Source organism: Zootermopsis nevadensis, unplaced genomic scaffold, assembly GCF_977971745.1.
Source record: "Zootermopsis nevadensis isolate Lab colony 2312 unplaced genomic scaffold, Znev_1.0 Znev_ptg000024l, whole genome shotgun sequence".
Classification (NCBI taxonomy): Eukaryota; Metazoa; Arthropoda; class Insecta; order Blattodea; family Termopsidae; genus Zootermopsis; species Zootermopsis nevadensis.
This window is the reverse complement of record NW_028259156.1, coordinates 16,368,619-16,382,383: the sequence shown is the minus strand read 5'-3', so window position 1 is coordinate 16,382,383 and position 13,765 is coordinate 16,368,619. Positions and strand designations below refer to the sequence as shown.

Genomic DNA, 13,765 nt, shown 5'->3' with positions numbered 1-13,765 from the left:
TCCTATCTCCGATAGGTTCCGCCTGAGATTATCATCCCATCTACTTCTAGGTCTCTCCAGAGGTCTCTTCCCCTCAGGCTTCCCGACCAATACCCGGTGCACACCTCTTAAGCACATTTTTATTATATTCACTAGCCAATTTGGTATAACAAATTCAATGAGAATACGTCTGAAGCCACACTGATGATCCCCGATTATTTCATTCGCATATGGAGTTAATCTCGCCAGAAGAGTGTTTGGTAGAATTTTGTACGAGGTTGATAGAAAAGAAAATCCTCGGTAATTACCACACTCAGTCTTGTCTCCCTTCTTATGAATAGGAATAATTATGGATCACTTCCATTGTTGTGGCATCTCTTCCTTACGCAAAATTAACTGAATAAGCTTATAGATCTTAATGTGCAACATCTTGCCACTTGCTTTAATTAATTCTAATAATACCACTTCAAATTAAATATCTCACTCTCTTCGTTTCATATTTTTTATTAATTATAGGCATAAGCGTTGTCTAAAAGAATACACATTTTGTAAAGTCTGAAGCTTTAACGGCAATTAGAAGTGATATAAGCTCGGGCCATCATTCCTTGAAGTTGGAGACAAAGACGACAGCCAAGATGTTAGACTTTTTCTCCAAAATGACGAGAGTTTAATAGATGAAAGTCTGTTGCAATAAACATGACATAGAAATATCAATATCGGTCTCATATCTAATTACAGAGAATGGCATCCTAAGGATATCTGAACTTCACCAAATATTACTGGGATGACCAAATTAAGGTGGATGAGATGAGCGAGGCATGTTGCGAGTATGAAGGAGAGAGAGATGCTTGCAAAATTTGAAATGAAAAGCCTGAAGGAAAAAGATAACTCGGAAGACCTAGGCATAGATGGCATGATAGTATTAACACTGAGAGAGTGCTCTTGTGAACAATGTGATGAACCTTTTGTTTCCATAAAACGTATGGAACTTTTTGATTACCTTAGCGACTACTGGCTACTCAAGGCGAGCTCTACTTCTCGGCATTAGATTAGATAAACAAATTACAAATTTAAAAATTATATGTGCCACACGTTGAAGCTAGCTCGTGTGTTAGTTAACTCGTCGTGTAGTGCTCCGCTCTATTTTCATACAATTGGTTGTATGTGGTCTGTTTCGTATGCAATTTCCGTAAGATGCTACAGCCATCTTCACTCCAGAACCTCTCCAGCACCACTCCAACACCTCTACAGAACCAAACCACGACTATCTATGCAGCAGAATCACTCCAGCACCACCGCAAGTCCTCTTCAGGACCTCTCGAGGCACACTCTGGTCCCTTTCAAGGAAAAATTCAGCAGCACTCTAGGACCCAACAGGTCTTCACCAGGACCACCACAATCCAACCTAACCTGACCTAATCTAAATCAGGATTTCGGAAATACAGACGCGTAGATAATTGCATTTTAATGTGCAATCTTTTGTGAAATAATGTAAATATCTATTTAGGACACATTGGGTGTCGAAATAGTTGGTAGATGTAGGTAATTACTGTTTATTTAGCGTACGAGACTTCATCGAAACTAACTAAACAATTAAAATTATAACACAGCATTATAGTATTTTTAACATTTCGCTTTTCGCGATTCACATCGTTTACACAAAGATATAATAGCGATATAATGACTATGCTACTACGAAAATTAAAGTTTCTTTCATTCTAAATTAAATTTTCTTTGCGGAGACCGCCGAGTGTGGCACCCATGGACTAGAACTGGGTCTTAAAACATGAATGCTAACAAAACATTGTTTTTCAAATGTCCGTTCGACGATATCTTTGCGTCAAGGTGTTTGAAAAATTAATACATTTTTCCGGGAAAGCAATGTGTTTTCGGTACCTATAAAACACTCAAGCTGAAACCCTGTAAGTGAATCAAGATGATTTCTTCCTTTGTACATACATATTAGCATTAACACTGCTCATTTCAAGTTTATTAGGCTGGTGTTTAAACAAATAAATGCATTCATTGTATGTGTTATAACGTCGTGTGAGGTAGATACTAACGTTTTGGAGGAACATACTACCTTCATCTTCAATCCTGAAGATTTAGAAGTCAAGTTCCTTCGAACCGCTGGTATGTACAGACGGGGTTACAGCCCAAAAAAGCAAAATTGTCATCTTCACTGCTGTGAGAATGTCAAATCTCGTACCATAAAACATACAAAAACTTAAAATTAGTCCCTTTGATTTTAAGGAACATTCGGTATAAAAGACGATGACAAAAGTTGTCAGTGGAACCACGGTTCCGGAGAATTTGGCGTAAATACGTCTATACGGAAAGGAAGTTTATATATTGGCTTTATTCTAAATATATTTCCTTTATACATGCTTTACAATTGAGTAAAGTTTGATTAAGACATTGCTTATTTAACTTGAATTAGTTACGCTTAAGATGGGTCTGTGGTAGCTGAATGTTGATTTTTTTTTTTAATTTGTAGTGTTCTGTCTGACGACAGGTCCATATATTATGAACAGGATCCTTCCAACCTCTTCAGGTTGTCAGGGACCTGCTCATACATATATACATTCTTGGCAGAGATGATCAGAAGTGGTTTGCCATTGCCTTCTTCTGTGTGTGAGTGGAGTAATTGTTGGGATGCCACGGAGAAACCGGGGAATCCCCAGGAGGAAAACTCCGTGATGCCTAGACCACGGCCTTGCCCAACACAAGTTATAAATTTGAGCACCACCGGGAATTGAACCCGGGACCCCAGGCTTACAAGGCTAGTGTTCTGACCGCTAGACCACCGTGGCGAACAGCTGAATGTAATGTAAAGTAATGTAATGTAATGTAATGAAATGTTTCCTAGGTAACAACAATGCCGAGTAAGCAGACGACGTTCCCTAGGTAACCATTGTTACACTTTTTCGTTACACTTTTTTGCCGAACAACCCTTCCTTATAGACGTATTTACGTCAAAAATGATGTACACAACTTTGTATTCATATGTGCAGGACAAATCTATTATTTCAGGTGAGTAATTACAGCCATTTTCTTCTGACACTGTTGTGCAGTTAGGTATAGAAGGACGACAAGTTAGCGGTTATCAGCACTCCACATGAACTTGATAAAACATGTTCATTGCTGTAATACTGAGAAGCGTTCACAACGAAAAATAAAACAGTAAGTTGGCCTTCACTTTTAAGGCCACGTTTTAAAAGCAACGGCCACGACTGAAATTACTGGCTGAATGCGAGCCACTTTAAATTTTTGATATCCTACGATGTGAATTGCAGTTATATTTGAGATTTAAGGTTTTCACAGAGGTTAAAATGTGGCTTGCAATCTTCTGGACTGTGGCACCCTATAATCTTGTTATGAACTTTTTGGAAGAATGTACACACTTCCTTCTTGAGGGTCAGTTCACTAGAAAGCTATCATGTATGATTGTGTTAATTTCAATTAACTTCTGTTTAATTAAATTGATTGTAGCAATTAATTGAACTCGTTAACAAGTACACGAAGATTAAACTACTTGCTAGAAATGCAATTTCTGAAAGTGAATGCCTTTCATCAAATCATAAATCTTCTTAAAAACGACAAATTTTCATTTTGTTCGCGAACAAAATAAATCACTTTGAAAATAGTATCTAGATATTGTTTCTCTTCATAAGCGACTTTATGAATTGACAAATTTTGCCAAGGTGCAAACCCTGGGCCTCCCGAGTTCCAGAGTTCTCCGTTTGGTCTCGCGTCGTGCCAGTGTCGGTACACAATAATTTGTGGAACTGTTCTCTATCGACTGAGCTACCGATATTGTAGTCTACATTTTAAAAATTATAGATACTCCATGATAGATGGTACGCACAAATCTTGCATTTGTATGGTTATTGAATGCAAAGAAGCTTCTGTAGTCTTTGTCAGAGACGTATGGCCTGTGGTGTAATTATAAACAAGCGAGCAAGTAGTGTGTTGTTATGGATGTAGGAGCAGTTAAATTTTATGCAGTTTGAACATATCACCTTTTTAATATGCCACTTCCAGCAGCCCTTGTATCGCGATTGGCGAAGCGAGGTTTAATTCAAGCTCAAAACCATCCCACAGGTATGTTTTAGGTAATGTTGAATTCTTCCTCTGTCACTTGTATTGGTCTTGTTGCACGTAATGCACATTTCAAGCAGTATTTCATATACCGTGTTTAGAGATTGGATATGATTTGTATTGTATCTAATTGCTCAAGGTAAAAGTATCAATACGACAGTCTATTTTTACCTTGAGCAATATAGGACACTAAATTAAGTGCATTTGTTTTTTGGTTACCATAATGGGGTGGTAATAGACATTTAACCAAAAATTAGTAATGTTTAATTTCCAAAAGAAATATAAGATAAGCAAACAAACAAAGAAACTATTAATACTATAAATGACACTAGTGCCATGAAGTTCCCAAAATGAATTTCCGAGACTGAAGCATGAAGCCATTACAATAGGGAAACTTGTTTTAAATTAAATAGAGGTTTCTCATCTGACATTCTATTTGCATTTTTGTTTCCCCACTCTAGTTACATGGCCAGCTTATTGTGTCATGCTGTCCTACAATGCTGAAAGATCTATATAAATCACAAAGTTCTCATACTCAAGTGTTGGGTCTAGTAAGAACAGAAATACCAATTTTCAAATAACTTTGGCAGTATGTTATGTTGTGTGGATGTGTGCCAAAGAGATCCAGGTCACCACATACAGTTGTTCCCTGCTGTGTGTAAGATAAAGAATAGCCCATGTTACAAACTACTAATGTGTTAAGACTTTGGTGTGTATGTGAAAACTTTTCTCAACACTCCAGCACATCAGTCCCAAGTTAAGTAATATTTTAAAAGGAGAACAAAATGGACAGGAAACATTTTTAGGTGATGCTAGTAGAGTAAATAAAGTAAAAGTTTTAACATCATTCTCTGTATGCAGTTGTGACCACTGCAGCCCCTGTGGTAACTCTTCCAGCAAATTCAGAAGAGGAAGAAGTTATTGCTGAGGATTATGATAACCAGAAGAAAGACACCATTAACAACAATGTGAATGATTCTGATTATGTGGATGATTTCATGGGAAACCTAGAGAAAAAGTTAATGGTAACTATTAAGATTTTTCATGGCATTACAATTTTAATCTGTGATAAACTTAGCCAAAGCTTTATTATCAGGTAAAATCTGAAGGGATGCTGTATGGCTGACTGAAAAAGAGGAAAATTTTTATGTTGTTGGAAGGATTGTGGAAATGGTTATACCATATTGTGTGATACTGTCCAGTGTCCAGTCATGAAGTTTTACAATAAAATATCAGGGTATTGTATAGGGAAAGAAAGGGATGGTGTATATGAATATTACAGTGCACCCCTTTGACTTGAATGAGGCAGTGTTGAGTCATGACAGCGTAACTATTATATCTGTTATGAAGGAAAGTACATTACAAAATTTAGGTAATGTTACTTTAGATTAATTTTTTACATTTTGTTTTTTTAGTTCAGTGTTCAAGAATAGAAATCAACCATTTCAGATAACTCAGCATTAATATCACTTGTTGCTATGTACACTTCTGTTAGTGCTGTGATGTCAAGTAACCTAAATATGTGATTTTACAAGTTAGAACAGATTATTTAACAGTCATGAGTACATAACTGTAATCAGAAATATTTTATTATGCCACAGGGTTATTCTGGTTGTCCTAATAAATATAATATCTACCATGAATGCACAGCATACTGTGAAGAGAAGTGGGAACAGGGTTTTGTTGAACCTGATTCAGTTTACATGCGCAAGAAACAGAGAATGCTGCTAAAATATCCATTGCCAGAAAATTGGGTTGAAGTGTATGATCCTGGCACGTAAGTTACATTTGAAATTGCATTGCAGTGTAGTTCATGTTTGATTTGGATAATTTTCCATATTTACTTACATAATTTTTGTATCCATTATTGTTTTTTAAAATGGTTTGTGTGATAATATTCATAGTCTTATTTGCTTACAGTTGGCTGGTTGACTTGACTGTCTGGTTCATAAGTCCTGTTACATTAAGGTTTATTACCCACTGTTGCTGGGAGCATGTCTTTGTCTGACCCATGAAGTTGGAAAGGATATAATCTCACTGTCACCCTCTGTTTTTGTATAGATGTGGATGAAGCCACTTGTAGTTTGTTTAACTTTTAGTCTCTCAGAATCTTACAAGGTGGAATTAGAGAAAATATGTTTAAATTTATTTACGTAAGTTAAGTGTTGGTTAGACCAATGTTGCTCTCAGTTCTTCCGTTTTATTGCAGATATAATTTTTATGTACATGAACAAATGCAGACTTGGGGATGGCATTAAAAAAGTGCATTCTGTTTGGACATGGCATCTGTGTTGAAGAAATCAAAGTAATAGCCCATGTGCATTTATTTTAACTGTGACCCTGAATAGAAGGATTTAAAATTATCCAAGTCTTCATAAGTTGGTGGACATAATGATTGAAATGTAGGAGTTTTGATGGTGTGCAATTAATAGGCATTGTTGTTGTTATATCATCATCATCATCATCATAGTAGTGATTTTTATGAATTAAGCTTAATTTGTGAAGGTATTGTATAATTTGTGTGTTTAGTGGTTACCAGAAACTTAAGGCATATTAAACATAAGATACATTCAAAACATTCTTTTGGGCCCTTTAGTAATATGGTCCTGCAACTGAATTAATGTGAGTGAAACATGCACAATACTTGTATAATTATAATTAGGTGCCAAGTTTATTAAAATATATCAGAGAAGTAAAAAATGTTATGTAGAGCTTCATTTAGACCCTTAAATTAAATTTGGAGAGATGGATTGATAAGAATACCAACTAACAGATGTATTTTGTATTTTCTTAACACCACTAAATGTGAGATTGAAAAAAACAGTGTAATTATTGTAATATTAAATTTCCAGTGGTCGCTATTATTACTGGCATACTGAGAGTGATGCTGTATCATGGCTGTCTCCTCGACATCCTCGTGCAGTTATCTCTGAATCAGCTGCACATATTCGTGAGGAAATGCACATGGCTGAAGTTGATGATGATGATGAAGACGATGAAGAAGAAGACGATGATAAAGAAAGTGACATGGATGATGATGGAGAGGTTTGTTTTTATAAAGGAATGAAAATGTTATTACATAATAGCTGTAAAATATGTATGATTAGAGAAATTGAATTAGGTAATGACTTTTGCACTGTCTCTAACACATTTCTAATGTAAGAAATCTGGCTGTTTGGTAAATATAAATTGTAATTTTTTTCCTTTATATTTGCTTGATTATTAAATGAAAATTGATGTCAGTTAGCTGTTTCTTCCTTCTGGTATTGCTGCTGTAAGAAATTAATTTAGATGATACTTCTTAACAATTTACAATCTAAGAAATGTGGGTGTTTTCTCAAAATTTGATACTCTGAGAAAAATTATACAACTCTTAACATAAGAGTAGCAAAAATAATAAACTCAAATACTACTTGGCTGTTAGTGGGACTTCATTCTGGGCTAGGTAAATAGTTTAGTGACATGTTAGTGTAGCCTTATCAAGATAAATCTGCCCTGATCCGTGTGAGGAAAAGGTGGGTTGTGGGAACTGACAGGCAAGGTGCAGGAAAGTGAAACAAATGAGGAGAGACATTTCTGTCTCATTTGCTACTTAGTCACTTTGTAGTCTCCAAGTCCTTTAAATGTAATTTATGTGGATTCCAACTTATTCTTTTAACAATCCATAAATTCATTAAGTTGCCATTATTTCATGTTAGAATTTATGGATAATTTTCACAATGTACAATTAAGTATTTCTGTTTTGAACCTTGAAATGTGCCATGTACATGGTGAGTATGTTTGTAATGCTTACTAACCTGCATTGTGCTGTAGGCAAGTGATGAAGATTCAAGAGAAGAAAAGCGAAGAGAGGAACAGGAAAGAAGAAGAGAAGCGAGAGAACGACATAGAGCAAAGGGACGCACAAAAGTTAGAGACAATGACATTGACCCAATGGATCCAGCTGCATATTCAGACACACCTAGGTAACACCATTTACTGTACTCAGAATTGCATTAGTTTATATAGTGCCTTGTGATAGGATAATTAATGATGGTTTAGGAAGGATGTGGATTGAAATAGTCATATCATATTTTAAAGAAATATGCAAGCATTTGTGTGGACTTATTGAGGAAAATCATGGAAACAAAGACAGTCTCCTTATTAGGATTATGTTTATTTTTTTTTTATTTTTTTATGGTTTATTTCACAACACTCAGTTGCGTAGAGCAGTGGTATTCAACCTTTTGGTTCGTGTATTCCCCAGATATAATTTCTCTTCAACTTTGTACCCCCAAAGTTGTAGGTGTATAATTCAAGTTATACATAGTATAAAATCTACATCTAAAATAAACTAAATAAATTACATTAATGATTATTCAGTGTTTATCATAAAATAATATATATATATTTGTTTTAAATTTCACGTACCCCCAGGGGTACGCGTACCCCAGGTTAATACCACTGGATTAGAGTGTATAGTGTCAAATGAATGAATATTGAAGGGTAAAGGATGTGAATTTAAGGTGTGTCCTGTCATTGTTCTGGAGGGCTGACTTAGATTCAGTATGGTGATCTGCTGAATATGAAACAGGCATGAGATATGTGAAATGATTCAGATGTCTCTGTTAGGATGGGGCCTGTTGTCTTTGTAGATAGATTTATATTTTTCACTTGACGAATATCCTTTTGTATTCTGGTTCAATACTATGCTAAATGAGTTATACCCAACTTCCAGCTGATTTGGTTCTACATTACTGATTGATAGCTCTGTTTTTTGTTTTTATTATTGCAAATAGGTATGTATGGCTTATTTTTGTAGAGGGACTTGGTCTACTGGTTTGGGGAAAAAGAATGAAGCAAAAACTGGTGCTGACACAACAGCAGCGGGACCCCTATACCAGATGCGACCTTATCCAAGTCCTGGAGCTGTGCTTCGAGCAAATGCCAAGAGCAAACCTCATTCAGAGAAGACAAAAATGCATCCAGAACTACCACCGAAGTAGACATACAGTATGTAAATTAAATGTCGGAGCTTAAATTGCACATCATTACGACATAAGACAGGAAATATTAGCATGTGATTATTGCATACGAATTTGGTGTCGTACAAACTGCATTTTATATCCCTGTGGAACCAGTGTTTTATGAGTAAATACAGTCGTCTTAGTTAGAGTTTGAGAATTAATTTCCCCTTTTTAAAATTAATTTTACATTGGTCACAGATACGTGTTATAATATGAATGTGGTACTATTTGTATTTCATTATTGTTTAATTTAAGTAGTATAAATGGAGATATTTCTTTATTTATGAGTAATTTAACAGAAACATAATTATTGGAAATTTAAAATAAATTAAAATGTTGAACGTTTTGTAATTCCATCCTGATTGGCCCATTCATTAAGACTTACCTTCCTGCCATCCTATATAATCCTTCTCATTCTCAGCATTGTCACCTCAGCGTTAAAGATAGAGACAGTACATGTCTCTGAAATGTTGGCATCAACCAACCAGACCACATCATGCCAGAATCCAAAAGAACATTATCATCAACACTCGTTAGAGAAGTGGACATAGATATTTGGAAAGTGAAGTAAATTAAAAATAGTTTGAAATTATATGAGGAATAATGTTGAACAGGTTTAAAAAAAGTAAATTTAAAAAAACTTTTACATTTAACACCATAACATGGATCTTTGTAAAGAGAAACAAAGGCACAAATCAATAAAGGAATATGACATTTTTTAGAAATATTGAAAGGGAAACAATGGGATAGAATTTTCATAAAGTGTTCAGAGAGGCCAAAATCAAAAAAAAAAAATCTTAATAGGAATAGAAATTATTACAATAGTTTAGAAATATAAAGAGAATGCATCGAATGAGAGTACTGAGAATGCGTTAGTATCAAAGTTTGAAGGAACGATACTCGTGGGGGTGATGCAGAACAAAATGATAAAGCGAGGTTCTAGAGTACATCAAAATGAGTGGAAAGAGGAGGAAAGAGATTGAAAAGAAAGATTGTGGGTGAGTAAGGTAAATTGGAAATTAATGCATTGACCCATATAAAATGGAAAGAATGTTAGAAGAAGAATGCCATTTTAGTTATGACTAAGGTTGTTCCATGGTTCTTCTTGCCCCTCTCCATCCTTTAGGGCACAGAATTGCAAGATCTGTTGACATTAGAACTGTGAGATTGAAATGCTATTCCTTAGGTTATTACATGAACAAATCCCCATAATTTGATTACACTTGTTAATGTCTCGTTTCCTAAAACTACATACTAAAGCAATTGAGGTTAAGACAGGCCTACAAATATTTCTGTACTTGTTATTTCAGCAACTAAAGTTAAATTTATGTATCCACGTTCAATAACAGAGCATGTAGAACCATAAAGCACGAAACATTTTATATATGTTTCCGAAAGCAGAAAATATTTTTTGTAACAGTATGGCGGGCAAAATGTAAATTGTGTTTGGAAGGGGAGACATGTAGGTACTATATGTGGGTTAATCTATGGGTGGGATTATGTTATTTACGGTTGTATGTGTGCAGGAGGGTGTGAGAATGGTGGTAGGCAATTCACAGTGGTAATATATGTATGTGGCAGATGTAAAGCGTCGTTAAATAAATACTTCACCGTCCGTTGTACATAATTCAGGCTGCTCATGAGAGTAGATAAGAAGAAAACGTATGGTTCTTACGGGGGTTATTTTAAAATTAGTTTTTTAAACATTACTTAATGACTTCATTTTTCGTAGGCTTCTGTAGTTTCGTGATGTAGGTTTTCTGTACTAATTCCTATTAACGTTTTGTCAGAATTTAAATTTGAGGTTATGTTGCTGTGCATTGTCTAGGTTCTACAGCGTGTGAAGCAAACCTTCGGTTTCATAGCTTATCAATCATGAAGTAAAATCTAGAATTAATAACGCTCTATTCAGTGTACATTATGATTTGCATGAAATTAATTTAATTGCTCATAGAGTGACACATTTTATATTTCGGAAAAGGATTTTCGGTTCAAAAGTCTGCAGTCAGTTCATCCTGCATTGCTTGTTCATGGATTAGTTTGTTTTGGGTTAGGTTAACTCTTCCTTAGGACTGTCTGTTATAAATATTGGATTTGATGCGATTCACATAAGCAGACTGCAGTCGGCACATTTTCCGTTTTTTCTTTCCTTTAGCATGGTATCTATTACATCACTTTTGGCTCAGAAAGCTGGAAGTTCTTACATGACTTCCCCACTTATCGCTTTAGCAAGTATAGCAACTAGTGTGGTGACTAATAAAGTGGGTCCAACATTTTACAATCGAAACCCAAGGAACTTGGAAAGACTGCGAATTGCTTGGAGGCCTACTGGCTATCATTTGGAAGTTCCAGGACGAGAATTTTGGCACAAGTATGTACATACGCACTTACGTTACAAATACTTTGCTTAATCACTGCTGCGTTAGACTTTTTATTTTAATAAGTTCATGGATTCTTTTTCTGGACAGTACCCATTTTAATTGTCATTGTTTGTTGGATAAATTATTCGGAACTTCATGTGTACAAATTTTAAATATATGTTTTAGGCAGTGTATATTGAAACACTTCAAATTGTGCATTGATTTGTTCAGTGTAGCATATTAAATCTTTTTCCGTTTAGTTTTTGTTAGTACAAAATACATTGGCTGTATAAATACATTTGAAATATTTCTAAATGTATATTTTAGACTACATGCCATCCTTACTCTGAGATTCAGAATCTGCAATCTGTTTACATCTAAAAGAAGCCATGGTTATCACTTAATGTGACAGTGCTGCCTACAAGTTGGTAAAATTTGAGAAACAATGATATGTCTTTTGACTTCTTATGGGAGAAATACTAAAGGTCTGGAAACAAATTTGTTACTAACAAATGCATGATTTCCTGCAGGTTGTTATTGGAACAAAGCCCTCACCATGTGACTGCAAAAATAGTGCATTATTCAGGATTAGAAGTAGTCACTGCTTCAACAAAGGAGTGGGCCGTCAAGAAGTTCTTGTATAGGTAATGTGCTCATAAGGAAAAGTGCCATAGAATAACAAAACATGTTAAATGGTTGAAGGCCACTAAACTTGAAGACCTTGAAAATGTGTTGATAGAGCAAGTGAATGTAATAGTAATAAAAAAGCAACACATTACCTCTTCATTACATTGCATGGATCCATAAGCTAGCCAAATGGCAATAGGATGTGCAGTAAGTCATCATGGGGTTCATCTGTAATGAGATTCATACTTGGTAGATAACATCTTGCAGAAGAAAATGCTTGAAATAAAACTATGAAACAGTTTACACATTAATAAAACCTTTCCAAAGTAAACAATAATTTGAAAACATTGTTCTTATTACAGGTCATTTCTTATCCTTTGGAACTTTAAAAAAGAATTATGTTGTTTGTTGTATTATGTAGCAGATGAAAAAAAAATTTCTGCTTAAATATTATATGTTCATGTGAGTGTTGAATATTCTGCTGAGCAAACCAACACTTTTCATCATTCTAATGGCACTTCTTTTGTATCTGCAGCACTAAGGATACATCTGCTTTCATGAACCTGGCACGCGTGTTTGCTCAGCGATGTTTGGAATCTGGCATTTCAGAAGTTTGTTGTGACTTGAAGCCTTATCCGGGAGGAAAGGTTAGTCAGATCAGTTCAGTATATAGTTGCAGGAAGCTGTTTATGTATTCTGGGGGCATTGAATTCTGATTGCTTCATTTGGAGAGGTCGTACAATCATACCATTACTGATTATGAGTGACATTTTGGATACCCTTACTCAGAAAGTTTAAAAGGCTCCAAAAACAATCTGTCTTGGGGGGTGGGGGGAAAAAAAAGATGGAAATGCATATTATTCAGTCTTGATGGGGTAATTCTGAATGAATTAAACATTCTAGTTTGAGAATATTTCAATACTTTTTGGACAACTTTAAAGTGTCTGATGGTCATGGCCCCCTGGTTACTGTTCTTTTGCTACTGAAGCCTGCAAATTGAAATGTGTTTGCTTTAAATAATGAATAACAAATGTACATTTTTCAGGGAATATCTTATACCAGGTAATTAAAAATTTTGTTGTAGCTGGTGATACACAGTGCAGCATCTTTCTGTCATTTTGTCTTTGTTTAAGGTCGAATCTTTTCTTTTCTGTGTGGAAGAAGGTGGCATGACATTGGCAGAGCCCCCGCGGTTCAAACCGCATCGGCCATGGCTCGTGGATCGCCCTGAGAAACCTTGGGAAGTTACAGAGTGATTGAGTTGTAGGAGACTTTCAATGTTGTTGTTTAGTTTTTAAACATTGATTTATGTAACTGTATAGGGCATTGCGTGCATTTCCAGTATGATGAGTATACTTCAGAGATCAGTAGAATAGTTGTATGGTACAGAGTCTGTAACAAAATGAAGGTCCATATGAAGTAAGTGGATTCAGTTTTTGGTGAGAATAGATGGTACTTTATTTCTTGACTTGCTGAAACACATTATACTCACAGGATTTGTTTGGAATTTTTCTTGTAACTGTTGTTAATGTAGCCTTTATGAATAAATGGCAAAAATAATTTTGAAATGTTACTTTTATTTACTACTTAAAAATAAATATAATTGTTCTAAGTGCAGGATGTTTTACTGTGTTGAGATTCTTTATTTTTAATTTATGGCTCTTTATCTTCAATTTCATAGCTCCCCACCAG

General features: G+C 35.2%; 2 protein-coding genes across 9 annotated transcripts; both read left to right on the top strand.

The window, feature by feature from the left end:
- Nucleotides 1-2,893: 2,893 nt before the first annotated feature.
- Nucleotides 2,894-9,427, top strand: LOC110838504 (poly-glutamine tract binding protein 1). 2 transcript variants are annotated; one of them, XM_022081767.2, is made up of 6 exons: nucleotides 2,894-3,012; nucleotides 4,942-5,105; nucleotides 5,682-5,857; nucleotides 6,933-7,125; nucleotides 7,894-8,045; nucleotides 8,882-9,427. In XM_022081767.2, the coding sequence occupies exons 1-6, from the start codon at nucleotides 2,961-2,963 to the stop codon at nucleotides 9,063-9,065; spliced, it is 921 nt and encodes a 306-aa protein (XP_021937459.1). In that variant the 5' UTR covers nucleotides 2,894-2,960; the 3' UTR covers nucleotides 9,066-9,427. The 2 variants fall into 2 exon arrangements, with proteins under 2 accessions (XP_021937459.1, XP_021937458.1); XM_022081766.2 differs by lacking the exon at nucleotides 2,894-3,012 and adding an exon at nucleotides 3,887-4,083.
- A 999-nt stretch (nucleotides 9,428-10,426) lies between these two features.
- Nucleotides 10,427-13,641, top strand: mRpL18 (mitochondrial ribosomal protein L18). 7 transcript variants are annotated; one of them, XM_022081772.2, is made up of 5 exons: nucleotides 10,427-10,548; nucleotides 11,242-11,457; nucleotides 11,977-12,090; nucleotides 12,609-12,720; nucleotides 13,207-13,641. In XM_022081772.2, exons 2-5 carry the CDS (start codon nucleotides 11,243-11,245, stop codon nucleotides 13,327-13,329), a joined length of 564 nt encoding a protein of 187 aa, XP_021937464.2. In that variant the 5' UTR covers nucleotides 10,427-10,548; nucleotide 11,242; the 3' UTR covers nucleotides 13,330-13,641. The 7 variants fall into 7 exon arrangements, with proteins under 7 accessions (XP_021937464.2, XP_087211083.1, XP_021937465.2 ...); XM_087354957.1 differs by having other exon boundaries at nucleotides 10,529-10,552; XM_022081773.2 differs by lacking the exon at nucleotides 10,427-10,548 and adding an exon at nucleotides 10,579-10,656.
- Nucleotides 13,642-13,765: the final 124 nt, after the last annotated feature.